The sequence below is a fragment of the Oppia nitens genome, unplaced genomic scaffold (genome assembly GCF_028296485.1).
Source record: "Oppia nitens isolate AA-2021 unplaced genomic scaffold, nextdenovo-longstitch-racon4-pilon3 scaffold7_pilon_pilon_pilon, whole genome shotgun sequence".
In the NCBI taxonomy this organism is placed as follows: domain Eukaryota; kingdom Metazoa; phylum Arthropoda; class Arachnida; order Sarcoptiformes; family Oppiidae; genus Oppia; species Oppia nitens.
In genome coordinates, this window is record NW_026533251.1 from 722,278 (window position 1) to 741,229 (window position 18,952).

The 18,952-nt window shown below is 26.5% G+C and overlaps 4 protein-coding genes across 4 annotated transcripts; 3 read left to right on the forward strand and 1 right to left on the reverse strand.

Annotated features, from left to right (window-relative positions):
- The first annotated feature begins 184 nt into the window (after positions 1–184).
- LOC128963297 (uncharacterized) lies at positions 185–2,629 on the forward strand. Its single transcript, XM_054309801.1, has 5 exons — positions 185–294; positions 457–518; positions 620–1,359; positions 1,448–1,893; positions 1,986–2,629. The coding sequence occupies exons 2-5, from the start codon at positions 465–467 to the stop codon at positions 2,627–2,629; spliced, it is 1,884 nt and encodes a 627-aa protein (XP_054165776.1). The 5' UTR covers positions 185–294; positions 457–464.
- Positions 2,630–3,528: 899 nt separating this feature from the next.
- On the forward strand, positions 3,529–8,516 carry LOC128963298 (cytochrome P450 1A1-like). The gene is made up of 8 exons (XM_054309802.1): positions 3,529–3,731; positions 3,794–3,970; positions 4,045–4,141; positions 4,211–5,308; positions 7,835–7,977; positions 8,073–8,210; positions 8,342–8,433; positions 8,496–8,516. The coding sequence occupies exons 1-8, from the start codon at positions 3,563–3,565 to the stop codon at positions 8,514–8,516; spliced, it is 1,935 nt and encodes a 644-aa protein (XP_054165777.1). The 5' UTR covers positions 3,529–3,562.
- Positions 7,721–9,710, forward strand: LOC128963121 (cytochrome P450 1A1-like). The gene is given in 6 exon segments (XM_054309598.1): positions 7,721–7,977; positions 8,073–8,248; positions 8,342–8,438; positions 8,496–9,235; positions 9,323–9,489; positions 9,491–9,710. Coding segments are annotated over 3 exon segments (1,032 nt in total). The 5' UTR covers positions 7,721–7,977; positions 8,073–8,248; positions 8,342–8,438; positions 8,496–8,565; the 3' UTR covers positions 9,686–9,710.
- A 759-nt stretch (positions 9,711–10,469) lies between these two features.
- LOC128963299 (uncharacterized) lies at positions 10,470–11,999 on the reverse strand. The gene has a single exon (XM_054309804.1). The coding sequence runs from the start codon at positions 11,997–11,999 to the stop codon at positions 10,470–10,472; it is 1,530 nt and encodes a 509-aa protein (XP_054165779.1).
- Positions 12,000–18,952: the final 6,953 nt, after the last annotated feature.

Below are 18,952 nucleotides of genomic sequence, written 5' to 3' on the forward strand. Positions count from 1 at the left end.
TGATTAAAATTGTCTTAACCTATCTAGGCTAATTTCATTTCAACCAATCTAATATATCCAATAACGTTTATAAAGATATTGTAAATAATTTTATTGTAAGCAATTGTAAACTTGATATCGTTTCTTATTAACAATAATTATAATAAATACAGTTTGAGTCAATGCATTACAATTTGCAAACCTATAAACACCATCACTGATACTTTGGCTTTAGTCACATAGGAAAACAAACTGTTATTTTTAGCCAAAATAATTTGTTATACGACACCAACACTGAATGTTYAAACATTAATTGTATGTATAATAAAATTAATCAATCTTTATATATGATATCATAAAATCAAATCATTAAATAAATTAGTACATCATTTTGCAATTATTTTRTRTGAGAAAATTGATTATAATTTAKTGATTTACRTAATATTTGATTATACAYAGTATTATTAMTATAATTAGTTGGATAAATGGCACAAGGATTAAGTGATGTCAAACATTTGTTTGAAACTATGGATATTAAGGTAAGGTTTATTAGTTTTAAAAATTGTTTTTAAATTAAGTATAGGTATAAACTGTAATAATAATTTACTATAATTATCATTWACTAAATACTGATTGTTAGGACAATAAGCAACAAATAACACTATTATTGTTGGGAGAGACGGGTGTCGGCAAATCAACGTTTATCAATGCATTTGTCAATTATCTATTATATGAGCGAATGAGTGATGCCGTCAATCGATCGCTTTGTTTGATTCCCACAAAGTTTTCGTTAACGGATCCSAAAACCAAAAAACGTAAAGYTATGACATTTGGTACGCCCAGTGCTTATGAAAATACCGATAAAACTACCGAATCGGCCACTAAATAYCCGCARTGCTACCCGTTTGACATTGACGAGTATCGTCTGAACATTATCGATACGCCCGGTATTGTCGACACTAAAGGYTTGGATAAAGACAACCAAAATATGCAAAATATACTTAATTTTATATCGCATTATAATACTATTGATGCTATTTGTGTGCTATTGAAGCCCAATGAGGCCAGAGTTGGYGTTATATTTAAGTATTGTATACTCGAGTTGCTGTCAAATTTGAATAGATCTGCGGCCAATAATATATTGTTTATATTTACTAATGCCCGGGGCACTTTCTACCAACCGGGTGATACAGCCGTTTCCCTGGAGGAGGTACTGACACAAGTGAAACAGAGACCGCCTAATGTTGAGATCAAGTTTGACGAAAACAATACCTTCTGCTTTGACAACGAGTCGTTCCGTTATTTAGTAGCCGTTAGTGAACCAAATAATATGGTATTTAATAAATGTGTTTCCGATGATTATGAAAAAAGTTGGAATAAGTAATTTTRTTTGATTKATTAAAATTAAATTTATTTSATTAAATTATATTAATATTAATTAATTATTTAATAAATTACTATTTAATAGTTCTGTCAATGAATGTAAGCGTCTAATGGATTATATTATTCATATGAAGCCACACAATGTTATGGATACACTATCACTGAATCGGTCGAAACGTACAATTAAATTGTTAACTAAACCGATGGCCGATATCAGCAAAAACATCGCCGAAAATATAAAAGAATGTGAATTAAGAACCGAAAAGATATTACAATTTGATGGCAATATCAGAGAACTGGAGCGCGAACTATACATTCCGGTCATTGAAATCAAGTCAACGCCTTTGAAAAAACCGAAAACTGTTTGTTCGGACATAAAGTGTTGCGACTACGAGAACATTGACGGAYAAGTAGTCAAACACTATCGGCAAACGTGTCATTATCCTTGTTATCTCAACTTTGATGACGGAAGGGTTGTCGGTACTAAAGCAYTATTAGACTGTAAATCATTCAATAWATATAAACGAAATGGTTATTATATTATTAAATTAAATTAGTTTACAAATTTTATATTATTTAAAAATAGACTAAAATTTATTTAATTAATTATAATTGTACTGTAGGTCCSGATGAATATGTTAGACCCGAAGATGCAAATCTAWWTCCCGATAGTTGCTATGATGCGGACCCACAAACCGGACTTATGATTGTTTACAGCTGTACTCGCAAACAACGGGATAACTGTTTAGTTTGTAAACATAGTTTCAAAACACATTTACACGTTAGGTATGAAACGAAAAAAGTAAAGTCAAAGCGCAGAGATGAAGCCAAGTGTGAAATGATTAATACCGAGGAAAGGGCTAAAAAAGCACATCAAGACATGATTAACGATTTAATGGACAGACAAAACATGCTTAAGAAGGAAATCAAAATAATTACTGAATGTATGGCACAGTTCGCTGTTTTTCTCAAAAACAATGCATTGACTCCTTTTAATGACGCTTATGAAGAGTATGTTGAATACCTTATTAAGGTTGAGGAACATAAAGAGTCATTAATACCCGGATTTAGCAAACAATCGATACAACAATTGCGTGACTTATTGGATCAGTATCACCACGAAAAGGATGTCATACTTAGATCAATGAAAATAGGAGATAAAAGTCATAAGTCTATTACATTGGAARACATCGATAATTGTGTGAACAAATTGTGTCGATTGCCTATAAGTGGCCAACAATACGGGATCACTTGGATATGCAATTGAAAATTAATAACAATTTGCATAACGAAAAAATGCATCAAAGTATTAAAGTTAACACCAATGATAACTATATTTCCAAATATTTGAAAAATTTATTTAGTATAAAATAATTATTATTAKAAACTTTCCTAAATTATTGTTTCATTAACAAAATTATAACTTTAATTTAATATACTAATGTTTTTAAATAATTATACTAAAATTAAACATTTATTTTCATAKCTGATAAATTATACGTAACTCAATTGATTAACTTTATTTTGAAATTAATTTAATAAAGTATAATAATTAATAAAATTAATTAAGTAATTAAATTTATTTTGTTAATAATGCCTAATTATAATTAACTATATTATATAAGTTTATATAATATTTATAATTATTTTTTTATAAATACTGTTTATTAAAATCATCTAAAAACTGGTTTGAGAGTAATTTAGCAAACATTTAGTTGAAGGTCTTTTATTCAATACATTAATATAAAGTTAAACCTAATGCACTAAATTTTCAATGTCATAAATTAATTGATAAGTTATCATATTATTTATAATGATAACTATGATAGTACAGGATGTAAAACATTTAAGGATACAAATGTTTAATTACATAAAAAGTTTAAAATAATATGRAATAGTTGAGGTTTTTWATGATAAATTTTTWAAAATCTAKCTTTTTTAAATTAAAGATACTGGGTATTTTGTTTTTATATTTGATTTACATAAAATATTTAAAAATTTCTCAAATTTATCTTTATTTGATTCAAACATTTATTTGTATCCTTATATGCTTTACATACTGTATAAATTCCGTGTAAATAGAAATGTAAATATATGTCAGAAAAATGTGTAATATAATTTTTTTAATTCTATAAATTCAACAATTATATATGAAAATTTAAAGTATTTTTTAAAGTTATTATTAAAAACAATTGTCAATATGTCAATAATAACAAAAATTATAAGCTCGTATTTTATACTCGACATAAAGTCAACATTKATAACATTATTATTGGGTTTTCTAGTTTATAAAATTGTTAAATTTTATTTACGTGTATTTCAATTACCACCTGGGCCATTGCCYATACCTATTTTTGGCAATCTACTTGGTRAGCATTTACATAAATAAGATTTTTAAAAAAAATATATTAACTATTGTCTAAATTGATAGCATTGCGCGGCACTAAAGATCATTTTGTATATGAGTTGCGAAAATACAGTAAAAAATACGGCGATGTGTTTACATTTTGGTTGGGAACCAACCCTTTCATATTCATAGCAGACTTGGACATCGCCAGAGAGACGTTCCGCAAAAATGAGTTTATTGATCGCCCCGAGTCGTTTTTTGGTATAGTTCCCTATATATTATTTATWTAAATTTTCAAAGGAAATTAAAAAAACATTAAATATTTGTTTTATTAGCAAAATCTATATCAAACAAAAAWTATTCAGACGTGGCGTTTGATAATTATGGTCATCGATGGGAAGCACTGAGACGTGTCACACACGCAGCTGTTTTGTAATCATTTTCAACAAAAATAAAACTATAGTTATTTATATTTGGATTTTTTGAATTATTATTATACAGGAGCTATGCAAAAACGGATAAGCTGGCATATCTGGTYAGTGATTGTGTGGAAAACACTATAAAAACTATARTAAAACGCGAAGGAYTGAACAAACCGTTTTATCCCTATCCATACATTTATCATATGTTTAGTAATATATTGGCTACCAGTGCTTTCAGTCGGGGCTATGATTTAGAAGATAAAGAGTATTTGTTTTTCAAATATGCATTCAAAGACCTGGGAGAAGAAATGGGTATTAGRCTTGCACTCTGGGAGGTCTCACCATTGATACGATTTTTGGACAAAAAGAAAGTCAATGAAGTGATTAGTGTAACAATTGGAACAATAGATGTAATTAAAGACAAATTTAAGAGTCATTACAATAATTATGATTCAAACGTTTGTCGCGACTTTTGTGATGCACTAATAACTGCAAAAAATGATGCGCTGAGGGATGCAAAAGAGTCGGCACCTTATTTGACAGACGAAAATCTAGCCATGTCTATATGGGACTTATTTATTGCGGGCACCGATACCTCGCAAAACACTTTTCAATGGATAATCCTATTAATGACTTACTATCCAGAAATGCAACAAAAACTACGACAAGAAATAAGCGACGAAATCGGTGACCGTATGGCCACACATGAAGATAAACATCGCTGTCATTAYACAATGGCATTCATATCGGAGACAATGCGCTACCGAAACTCAGTACCGAACGGTTTGTTTCACGGGACAGCAGTTAATACACAGTTTGGTGAATATAATTTGCCAAAAAAGACGGCMYTTTTTGTCAATCAATGGGAAATAATGAATAGTGAAAAATATTGGGAAAATGCCGATAAATTCATACCCGAGCGCTTCCTTGACAGCGAAGGCCAGCATATGACTACCCGACCCAAAGCGTACATACCTTTCGGTGTGGGACGTCGTGTATGTTTGGGCGAGAAGTTAGCCATAGCTGATCTSTTTCTWGTTTTGGTCCGATTTTTACAATTAACCGAAAACTATGATATAGTATTGAGTGATTACAAAGACTTGGATCCCAATCCTAACGATGCCAATGCTTTTATGCCAAACAAACATCAAATTGAATTTAAGATTAAAACAAATAAGTAAATAACAATTTTGTTAAAAATTTAATTATTAAAATTTTTACAAATTATATTTTAAAACAAAATTTATCTAAAATTTTGATTGTAAAAAATACTTTTTTATTCAATATATATTATAAATTATTTAATATTATTCTAAATATTAATACCAAATAGTAAATAGAAATATAGATGATAATTTATAAATTKTTTAAAACTTTTAATTGGGTAATATGTAGAATATTATTGCTAATAAACTTATAATTATGAMAATATTTTAAATGTTTTTTGTATTTTTARTATTACTAAAATTAATATATTACWTMAAAAATTATTTGTAAGTAAATTGTAACAAAATTTTCTTAATATTTGAGAAATAAAGTTTTATAAATAATATTTTCTATAATTCAGTAGTACAAAAAATAGTATACTATTTTTCTTAATTTTTTAAAATTTTTATTTATTTAATTTACACTCAACTTAAAGTCAACATTGTTAACAATACTAATACTGCACATAAACTTTACACATATTTTTTGGCAAYAATATACTTGGTAAGTTTATTTACATAAATGATATGTTTTATATCAAATATAAATTTCAAAAAAAATTATATATTCTATTAATATTAATATCTATTATATTATTTGATAGCATTGCGCGGCACTAAAGATTATTTTGCATATGAGTTGCGAAAATACAGTAAAAATATTTTTATATTAGCTATTTTTTAATWTAAAATAATAATATAAATTTAGTATTATTACATTTTAATAATTTATYATTAATTAATATTAACAATCTTATTTACTTACATTAGTTTCAATGTAAAAATAAAAATGCGTTAATCACGTTTAATGTTATTTTTATTAATTGTCAMTCGTGATAAATTTGACATTTATAATATAAATTATTACATTTATATTACAATTAAACTATATATTGTCCTTGATCGATTTTTAATAATATCAAATGTAAACATAGAAATAAAYGWCCAAATTAGTTTAAGAGTCAGTTTAATTTTATAATTAAACATTTTAGTAAAATTATTAATTATATTAAATTACTKCTAAAACTACTAAAATSTGTTATTTAATYAATATTTAAATAAAGAAAWTAGAATTATATAAATATTTTTTGTTATTAAATATATATCTAATATAACAATTGTTTTTTATTTAACTATTCGACTATTATATAACATTAGAATTTTACAATAATATATAAACAGTATTAATATTATATTATAAATAAAATACACAACAAAAATGAAAAGTAATTAAAATCAATTAATAATTTATATAGATTAAAAGAATATTACTTATTTATTAAATTTATAACCTCCCCTTTGTTCATAAATTTATTTTATAAAAGATCCCCACCACAAGAAATAAAATATTATTTAAATGCAAACGTTTATAAATATATTGTATAAACAGTAATTAATTGTAGCCCATCAATTGCAAACGTAATATGTGAACCACGACTTATTTATTAAATTTATAACCTTTGAATTTATTTATAAAAGATACCACACACATATTATACACACACACACACAGACACACACACAGACACACACACACACACACACACACACACACACACACACACACACACACACACACACACACACACACACACATTATTAGATTTAAACAGWTTATCCCATTKATTAGAAATTCAAGTTTATTGAWTTTAATTTTATTATTAAGTTAAAACACTATTATTATAAGGAAAACAATATTTACAATATTTCTGATTTATTTTWATGATATTATGCAATGTTTGAATAAACAATATAGCTTTTTATTTATTAWTGATAATAAAATAAATTATGTATTATTTTATTATATTGCTTTATTGTCTATTTATATAATTTTATCATATTTGTAAATTTTGAATGYTTATAGAAATTGTTTATAGAAATTTATAAATATAATACTAATAATAAAATAAAATAAAATTATATTTCAATGATTGAAAAATATTTTATTTATATGTAAAAACTATATACTGTATATATAAAGTTATATCTATACAATATTAATTTATAATTGAAGTTTATTTACTTAATAATAATACTAAATTTATGTTATTGTTGATTATTTTGAATTGAAGATTATCTGTATACTAACATTATTAAAATTAAACTAAATAAAATATTGTTTACATTRTTTAATTATTTAAAATAAAATGCAAATAAAATAATWATTATTTAAATTAATAAAATATAACAAAAACATAAATACTAAAAAATAAAAATYTTRATTGAAAAAAATTACTGCATTTGTAAACTTAATAGTTGGCGATCCTAAACGTAATGCACTTAATCTTCAATGTCATAACTTATCTCATTTGTTTAAAAACTTAATAACCAAACGAGTAATATACTGTATATAAATGTTGACAAAAAAAATATTTATTTAAAATATTTTCTTATACTTTATTAAACATTTCATTTATACCTTAATATTAATAATTTTGTTTTTGTGATTAATTTTTTAAAATAATTAACAATATGTCAATTATTACAAACATTATTAGCTCTTTTATTACACTAAACATAAAGTCAACATTAATAACATTACTTTTGGGTTTCATAGTGTATAAAATTGTTAAGTTTTATTTACGTGTATTTCAAYTACCACCTGGGCCATTGCCCATACCTATTTTAGGCAATATACTTGGTAAGTTTATTTAAATAAATAAACTKATTTTTAAAAAAATTCTGTAATCTTTAATTTGACACAAATTATATATAAACTATTGTCTAAATTGATAGCATTGCGCGGCACTAAAGATCATTTTGCATACGAGTTGCGAAAATATCGTAAAAAATACGGCGATGTGTTTACCTTTTGGTTGGGACCAAACCCTTTCATATTCATAGCAGACATAGACGTCGCCAGAGAGACGTTCCGTAAAAACGAGTTTATTGATCGCCCCAATCGTTTATCGGTAAATTACTSATCAAAATTACATTATATTAATTAATATAAATATTCAAAAAAATTAWAAAATATTTTGTTATACTATTGTTKCATATTACAGCCCAAAACCTTTCAAACAAACTGGTCTCAGATGTTGTGTTTGATAATTATGGTCATCGATGGGATGCATTGAGACGTGTGTCACACGCGGCTGTTTTGTATGTTTTACTAAAATAATARTAAATTTTGATTAAAAATTTATCTATTATTAATAGGAATTATGCAAAAACAGATAAGTTGGCATATTTGGCCAGCGATTGTGTTGACACAACGTTTAAAATTATAATGAAAAAAGWAGGAMTCGATCAGCCATTTGATCCCTATCCATACATTTATCACATGATTAACAACATATTGGCTACCAGTGCTTTTGGCCGGGGATACGATATCGATGATAAAGAATATTTAAAACTAAAATATGCGCTCAAAGATATAGGCGATGAGATTGGTGTTAGGGGTATGTTATGGGAGTTCTCACCGTTGATCAGGTATTTGGATAGTCGTAAAGTCAACTATGCTATGAATTTGCAAAAKGAAACTATGTTTATGATAAGAGACAAATTTAAAAGCCATTACGAAAGCTACGACATTAGTATTTGCCGTGATTTTTGCGATGCACTAATAACTGCCAAAAACGAGTCGCTCCGGGAGGCAAAAGAGTCGACACCGTATTTGACAGATGAAAATCTAGGAATGGCTGTATGGGATCTATTTATGGCCGGCACTGATACCTCCCAGAGCACCTTTAGATGGTTACTATTATTTTTATCSCACTATTCGGAGGTACAGAAAAAGTTGCGTCAAGAGATCGGTGCCGAAATCGGTGACCGTATGGCCACATATGAAGACAAACAACGCTGTCATTATACAATGGCTTTCATATCGGAGACATTACGCTACAGAAACTCAGTGCCAAACGGCCTTTTTCACGCAACAGTAGTTCCCACAAAATTTGGTTAGTTTTAATTGTAATTATTTATGATATTAATGTTATTGTTATGTCATTTCAATGTATTTTTATATATTTGTAATTTATTTATAGGTAAATATGATTTACCAAAAAGTATGGGTTTGTTTGTCAGTCAATGGGAAATAATGAATAGTGAAAAATATTGGGAAAATGCCGATCGATTCCTACCKGAGCGATTTCTYAACAGTGATGGCAGTTATATTACTACCCGACCCAGAGCTTACATACCTTTCGGTGTCGGGACGTCGTGTATGTTTGGGCGAGAAGTTAGCCATCGCTGACCTGTTCTTTGTTTTGGTCAGATTTTTGCAATTAACCGAAAACTATGATATAGTGTTAAGTGATTACAAAAACCTAGATCCAAGTCCTAACGATCCCATGGCTTTTGAACCCAATAAATATAAAATAGCTTTTAAAATTAAAAACAATAATTAAATATCAATTACTTATCAATTAACACTGCGTCAGTTGATATACTGTATAAGTTATAATAAATAATAATAAATTAGTTTTATAAATTTTATTACTATTTTAATTATTTTTAATTATAATGTTAATGATGAATCTAATTTAATTAATAAAGGTTAGAAGTTATTAAATATATTATCTCTAATATATAATATACTTTAATTTTGGCTAAACAAATAATTATTTATTAAATTMATTTATATTCTGTATTATATAAATTTAATACTATATATTAAAATTCTACAAAACTTGTAGTAYAATAAAATAGTAGTACAAATTTAATAATTACTATTTTTATTTATTATATAATATTAAATCTAGACTCTGGGCTYATACTTTATAAAACAACAATATTTCATTGACCWTAACTTAAGTAAAGTGTTATGAATTTAATTTAACTTCATTGATATAAACATTGATATTTTTTAACAATCAACTAAATTTTGTATGATATGATCAATCAATTTAACAAAACAATTATTATAATAATTTATATAATTTTTAAAAATATAATATACATTATATTTATATCCAAAAACAAATAAACAAATTTTTATTCTTTAATTATGCATTTTATTAATTTTGAAGATAAAAAATATAAACTAAAATTTATATTTAAAATTAAACATTTTATAAAAAGGAAAACCTTTTTTGAAAAGATTTAAAAGAGAAAACATTTTGAATGGATATAAAGGATATTATTATTATATGTGTATTAATATCAATAACTTATGCCTTGACTTCAGATCATTTAATGACTGGCGTTGGCATCGATTCCGTTAGGTTTCAGAACATTCGACAATTCATTGATCTTTTGTTCAAAGATTTTAATAGCATTTTCGAGAATCTCTTTCTGKTTTCCTGAAGACTTTGACATTTGTTCCTTCAGTTGTTTGTCATCTTTCTTCAACTGTTCCAATAGTTGTTCTTCCAGTTGGCGAACCAAATGACTAGCTTTGTCTCCAAAACCGCTGAACAAACTGCGGGTCACTCTTGAGTTGGCAGCGATTCCGTTGGGTTTCAAAACATTYGACAATTCATTGATCTTTTGTTCAAAGATTTTAATAGCATTTTCGAGAATCACTTTTTGATTTCCCGAAGACTTTGACATTTGTTCTTTCAGTTGTTTGTCATCTTTCTTCAACTGTTCCAATAGTTGTTCTTCCAGTTGGCGAACCAAATGACTAGCTTTGTCTCCAAAACCACTAAACAAACTGCGGGTCACTCTTGAGTTGGCAGCGATTCCGTTGGGTTTCAGAACATTCGACAATTCATTGATCTTTTGTTCAAAGATTTTAATAGCATTTTCGAGAATCACTTTTTGATTTCCCGAAGACTTTGACATTTGTTCTTTCAGTTGTTTGTCATCTTTCTTCAACTGTTCCAATAGTTGTTCTTCCAGTTGGCGAACCAAATGACTAGCTTTGTCTCCAAAACCACTAAACAAACTGCGGGTCACTCTTGAGTTGGCAGCGATTCCGTTGGGTTTCAGAACATTCGACAATTCATTGATCTTTTGTTCAAAGATTTTAATAGCATTTTCGAGAATCACTTTTTGATTTCCCGAAGACTTTGACATTTGTTCTTTCAGTTGTTTGTCATCTTTCTTCAACTGTTCCAATAGTTGTTCTTCCAGTTGGCGAACCAAATGACTAGCTTTGTCTCCAAAACCACTAAACAAACTGCGGGTCACTCTTGAGTTGGCAGCGATTCCGTTGGGTTTCAGAACATTCGACAATTCATTGATCTTTTGTTCAAAGATTTTAATAGCATTTTCGAGAATCACTTTTTGATTTCCCGAAGACTTTGACATTTGTTCTTTCAGTTGTTTGTCATCTTTCTTCAACTGTTCCAATAGTTGTTCTTCCAGTTGGCGAACCAAATGACTAGCTTTGTCTCCAAAACCACTAAACAAACTGCGGGTCACTCTTGAGTTGGCAGCGATTCCGTTGGGTTTCAGAACATTCGACAATTCATTGATCTTTTGTTCAAAGATTTTAATAGCATTTTCGAGAATCACTTTTTGATTTCCCGAAGACTTTGACATTTGTTCTTTCAGTTGTTTGTCATCTTTCTTCAACTGTTCCAATAGTTGTTCTTCCAGTTGGCGAACCAAATGACTAGCTTTGTCTCCAAAACCACTAAACAAACTGCGGGTCACTCTTGAGTTGGCAGCGATTCCGTTGGGTTTCAGAACATTCGACAATTCATTGATCTTTTGTTCAAAGATTTTAATAGCATTTTCGAGAATCACTTTTTGATTTCCCGAAGACTTTGACATTTGTTCTTTCAGTTGTTTGTCATCTTTCTTCAACTGTTCCAATAGTTGTTCTTCCAGTTGGCGAACCAAATGACTAGCTTTGTCTCCAACACTGCTAAACAAACTACTGATCCCTCTGGCGTTGGCATCGATTCCAATATCTAATTGATGTATAAAATAAAATTCAAAATTAGTAAATATTAATGAAATTTATATTTAATAAAAAAATAAATTATTGTTAAACAAAGCGATACTTACAGTCATTAGCGGCTACCCATCCGCACAAAAATAAAATGATTGCTAATTTCATTGTTAGTATCACTTAGTTTAAGGCTTATTCTCAATTAAATTGTTAGATSAGTTGAATTGAGTTGTGATTTGAAATGAAAACTGAATGCCGTTTATATACACAACAAAAATCTTTGTTCACATAACTATTGAATTGACTGATTATTTATGTAAAAAAAATCTATTTTGTTGGTTAAAAAAATTAACTAACAATTAATCAATTTTTAATAATTAACAATAATATTACTTTCATAGTATTTTTTTCGGAATATTAATTTTTTTTTAATTTCCAGCATTTATAACATATATCAAAATAATAATTAATTATACATCTGTTTATAATAAGATATTATTAATTTTGAAAAATTTTATTTATACCGATATTTGACATTTATATAATTTATGTTTCATATTATATATTATAATTTTAGTTTTTATGTTAATTTTAATGTTAATTAATATATTTATTCTTAAAAAATTGAAAAAATTGATAATTTTTGTGTTTTATTAGAATATATAAAAACTTTTACAAATGTCTGACAATTAATCTTAGATAACAATTACATTACAGAAAAAGTAATTACTTTACTTTAATTAAATGCTTACTTAATAGTTGTATTTTGCATAATTTCAATTCAAATGATAACAATGAATTTAATTTTATAATTATTTGAATTTAAACAAAAAAAGTTTAATAAAATTATTAAAAATAGTACAGTATTTAAGTAAAACCATAATACTTGTAATTATGTTTTTAGCCGTTAGTTTATTTGCATACCCGAGCGCAATGACTTTTATAGCAAACCCGTACACATTTTCTGGGCATAACTGCATCGTCGCCAACACTTTCTCGAGGTTCGTCCGACTGTCCACTTGACCTACAGGTCAGACCGTCCATCATTGATACAAACTGTTGTATATTGAGTCTCAGTTCAGCACTGCATACGTTGCCTACCAATACCAGTGGCATTAATGTGTCATTATCAGGGTTTTAAGGAAATAAATGCCTGCCCTGGCAATGCCCAAATAGATGCCATAAATGCCTGGCAATTTGGGCATCTATTTTATTTGATTGCCAATTTAAATTGCTAAAATCAACTGTATTTATAAAAATAATGCTATTTAGTGTTTTAACGTGTAAATTAAATTTACAATTAATTTACTTATTTCCAATGATATTACCTTTTAATTAAAGGTATACAAAACAAAAATACAAGCAAATATATTATAAAAACGTTTTATAAATTAATTAATAATATAAAATTAAAATAATAGGTCTCACCACCTGAAAATAGATGCCCAGGGCATGGCAGAGAAAGGGCAGGCATTTGGCAAAATTGGCATCTATTGTTTATGCCTGCCATTTTTAAAACCCTGGTCATTATATAACAGTTCTCAGTTAATATACATAAAAATTATTTTTATTGAATTATTTATAAATTTAAAAAATTATATTGAATAGTAACTTAAATAGATATTCAAATATTATATCTTTTTTAGTAAAATAATAATAATAATATTATTATTATTATTAAGTTTAATGTTTGTATTATTGAATACTTGAAATAATAAGTTTTTAATATTTATAATTATTGATTGATTTTATGCTATAATTGTTAAAACAGTTATTATTATAATGACATTTATCAATGGTTTTCATCATTTCTTTGGTTTCATCCGATGAAAGTGTATCGTCATTGTTGTTGTCATTGTTGTTGTCATTGTTGTTGTCATTGTTGTCCTCAATAATGCTGTTATCACTGCAGACACTATCGGTATCCGAGTTTTGGCCAATCAATTGGTCAGTTATTACCGAAACTTTTGCATAATTATGATCACATTGTCGGACATCAGCTTTATTTTGTTTTTTATATTATCTTAATTTATATAAAATATACAGTTTATAAAAGTTAATAATTTATTTTTGTAATACAGTATAATATTTGAACAATTTATTTATTATTGTTCACTATTTATATAGAAATGCCAATCATTTTATCTAAAGTTTTTATTTGCTTATCTAATGATTAATTTTGTGATAAAATAATTTTAAAGTTTATTTACAGTACTATTACTAACGGGTTTTTAAGATATAAAAATTAACTTTTGGTATTGGGCTGTAACTTACATATACCCCCTAATATGGCTATAAATTTATGTGAAGTCGTGGGGGAAGGAAACAATTGTGATGGGGTAATATGTAAAACCAGTCAATAGATGGCATATAGGGATAATTACATACATTAAAAAACTTCAATAATTTCAATAGTGGGTGTATTTGTGAATTTATTAAATCAAACTTTTGGTAGGGGGTGTAACTCACATATAACCCCGGATCCCCTAAGGGGGACTATATGCGCGTACTGATTGTACTTTTATAATTATTAATATTTATTAATCAGCTAGATTTTAATTTTTATAATAACATAAAATAGTAATACAAAAATTGTAAATAATTTAATAAATACAATATATATGTTACACTTGAATTGACCCCCTACCCCCCATTATGCAAAATACAACTATTAAGTATTATTAATTAAAGTAAAGTAATTACTTTTTCTGTAATGTAATTGTTATCTAAGATTAATTGTCAGACATTTGTAAAAGTTTTTATATATTCTAATAAAACACAAAAATTATCAATTTTTTCAATTTTTTTAAGAATAAATATATTAATTAACATTAAAATTAACATAAAAACTAAAATTATAATATATAATATGAAACATAAATTATATAAATGTCAAATATCGGTATAAATATAAAATATTTTTTTATAAAATGCTAGTTAATTTTGATTATATTATATTTAATTTTAAAARCTACATAAAAATTAAATTTATTAAATTAAAAATAATTTTGAAATATTAACTGATTTTAAAAATTATTTAAATTTTGAAAACATTATATTTTGTATTATTATTAAATAAAATTTTTCAAAATTAATAATATCTTATTATAAACAGATGTAATGTATAATTAATTATTATTTTGATATATGTTATAAATGCTGGAAATTAAAAAAAAATTAATATTCCGAAAAAAATACTATGAAAGTAATATTATTGTTAATTATTAAAAATTGATTAATTGTTAGTTAATTTTTTTAACCAACAAAATAGATTTTTTTTACATAAATAATCAGTCAATTCAATAGTTATGTGAACAAAGATTTTTGTTGTGTATATAAACGGCATTCAGTTTTCATTTCAAATCACAACTCAACTCAACTCAACTAATCTAACAATTCAATTGAGAATAAGCCTTAAACTAACTGATCCTAACAATGAGATTAGCAATCATTTTATTTTTGTGCGGATGGGTAGCCGCTAATGACTGTAAGTATCGCTTTGTTTAACAATAATTTATTTTTTTATTACATATAAATTTCATTAATATTTACTAATTTTGAATTTTATTTTATACATCAATTAGATATTGGAATCGATGCCAACGCCAGAGGGATCAGCAGTTTGTTTAGCGGTGTTGGAGACAAAGCTAGTCATTTGGTTCGCCAACTGGAAGAACAACTATTGGAACAGTTGAAGAAAGATGACAAACAACTGAAGGAACAAATGTCAAAGTCTTCGGGAAACCAGAAAGTGATTCTTGAAAATGCTGTTAAAATCTTTGAACAAAAGATCAATGAATTGTCAAATGTTTTGAAACCCAACGGAATCGCTGCCAACTCAAGAGTGACCCGCAGTTTGTTTAGYGGTTTTGGAGACAAAGCTAGTCATTTGGTTCGCCAACTGGAAGAACAACTATTGGAACAGTTGAAGAAAGATGACAAACAACTGAAAGAACAAATGTCAAAGTCTTCGGGAAATCAAAAAGTGATTCTCGAAAATGCTATTAAAATCTTTGAACAAAAGATCAATGAATTGTCGAATGTTCTGAAACCCAACGGAATCGATGCCAACGCCAGTCATTAAATGATCTGAAATCAAGGCATAAGTTATTGATATTAATACACATATAATAATAATATCCTTTATATCTATTCAAAATGTTTTCTCTTTTAAATCTTTTCTCAAAAGGTTATCCTTTTTATAAAATGTTTAATTTTAAATATAACTTTTAGTTTATAATTTTTATCTTCAAAATTAATAAAATGCATAATTAAAGGAAAATAATTTGTTTATTTGCTTTTGGATATAAATTAAATTGATTAAATTGTGAATTAATTTTTATGCATTTCAATCAATACAAATACGATAAATGRTATCAATATTGCTTACAAAACATCAATTGATAGTGCTTTCCAAATAACTTTTTAGATGAAATAGTTAGTGTTTATACAGATTTTTTTAAATATTATGTTTGGAAAGTAGTTTTTTTTATGAAAATTTTGATAATACTTATGGATTTTGCGATAAATTTTATAAATTAACGAATAATTAAACTATAATACAGTAATGGGGAATGAAATTTTTGTAATTATTTAATATAAATATTAAAATAAATGTAATTTTTAATAAAAATGTTTTATTGCATTATTGCTCACTTATATCATTTTATGCTTATATATATTTCAAATAWAAWTCAATAAAAACATATTTATTTACTTTATTGTCAATCATTATAATCTTAATCATATAATTAGTGGACATGACCTGTTATAATGGACAGTTATCACAAACAAACAGTCAGTCCAATTGTGCCGTCAAATGGCGTGTATCTGCTATCAYGGTATTTGTATTTTTAAATGCGGTTAAATGATTTTATCAAAAAAATTAACATAGTTTAGTTTTAAAAAATACATTTAAATAAAAAAATACAAAACTTAATTTCATATTTTTTTATAAAATATTAATGAATACAATTTTTATTATTTATATCCCTATCTATCATAATTAATTCAAAACTAAAAATAGTCTAATTATTTTTTTTATTAATGATTTTCTAAATATAATTTTGTATTAATAATTAATTAGCAAATTATATATATTTTTATTGTGTACACTGTATAATATGATAAACAAAATAAAATGATTTTAAATAAATAAATTTTGTAAATTTTACAAATAATTATTGAATACGTTTCCACAATTTGATGGCYGTATTGATGGGTCGGTTTTCACCCTTATTTGTTAGAACAACAACATTGTTAAGATATTTAACACCATTACGTGGTATACCATCGGGTGTAAAAAATTGATCCCTATGTACACGCATATTATGACCAGTATTATCCAATTTCAATATGGGTACAAACGTTTTCCATGTCGACTGATTGGAGTATTGTATTTTGCCAAACGTTTCCGACTCACCTCCCTGTGCTCTAAAAAACAATCCAGCATATTCATCGGTAATATCTGTCCATAGACTACCAGGCCACAATTGGTGTGGTTCACTTTGATTGGGCAGTTGTGTGTAGACAAACCCAATTGGTATGTTTTCATACAATGGRTGATCATGCTTAAATTTGTTATAATCGTCAAKTGTATCTTTTAGTGACAAATCATTTACAGGATTATCAAYATTCAAATGTTTTAGCAGTATGTCTAACAAGTGTTGTTGTACTGTCATCTCCCGGTGCATACTATCCAGTGCTGTACTTAAAAGTTTTGGTGTCCATTCCTGGCGTCGTTCGCATACWACCAGTGCTCGCCGCAAGACGTTCTCCTCAAACCATTTACCAAAATTGTTGGCACTAATGGACACCTGTACGCGCATACCATAGTCGTACCAATTGAAACTATAAGGACTACCGTCACCCCAGTTATTGTATCTCTGAGCCATTACCGTTGTTATACCTGTCCAAACTCTGTCCGATATGTTAGTGTAATGTTGAAGAAAATTCATTGCAAACGCTTGTTCCTCATGTGAATCTATAGTTATCAATGTAGCGTCCAGGTGCTCCTGGGTGCATTTTGTTACCGCCTCATTGACAGTAGCACTCATTGATATAACTTTATAGCACTTGTCCTTTTTGTAGGCAATCCAATCATCGCATAGATTTTGATGTATCGGTAAACCATAAGCATCTGTATATTAATTTTGAAAAAAATAATAAATTACTATTAATTTTAAGGTGAAATTTATTTTCATATAAACATACACATTAATATTGTCAATAATATGATAAATTGTTGGAAATGTTGTTTGAATAACATAATTAATATATAAATATTTTATAACAATTTCTATGTTATAGAAATGTTTAAATTGTTTTCTAAAACAATTAATTGGCAAATATGAAGTAAATACAATCATTAATTAACAATTTATAGCTTTAATAATAAATATAAATATTAACAATCATTTTTTTAGATTACATTTAATTTTACTTTCTCTCAGTAAATAACAGTGAATTAATAAACTTAAACTAATCAATTAAATTGACTTATATTTCTCAAGTGCACACACATTGCATTTGTTATGTAAAATAATATAATATTAATATATTTAAAAAAATATTATTTACTGATTCAAAGAAAATTAAAAAATATTAGTTTRTTTAATTTATTTATAAATAATATTTTTAAAATATTTATATTTAAAAAAAGTTATTATATATTGTATCTGATCATGCTGATTTAAGAAAAACTAAATATTCTGCATATAGTTTTAACATTAAGTCTAGACTCTGGGCTCACACCCTATAAATCAACAATATTTCATTGACCTTAACTTAAGTAAAGTGTTATGAATTTAATTTCACTTCATTGATAAAAACA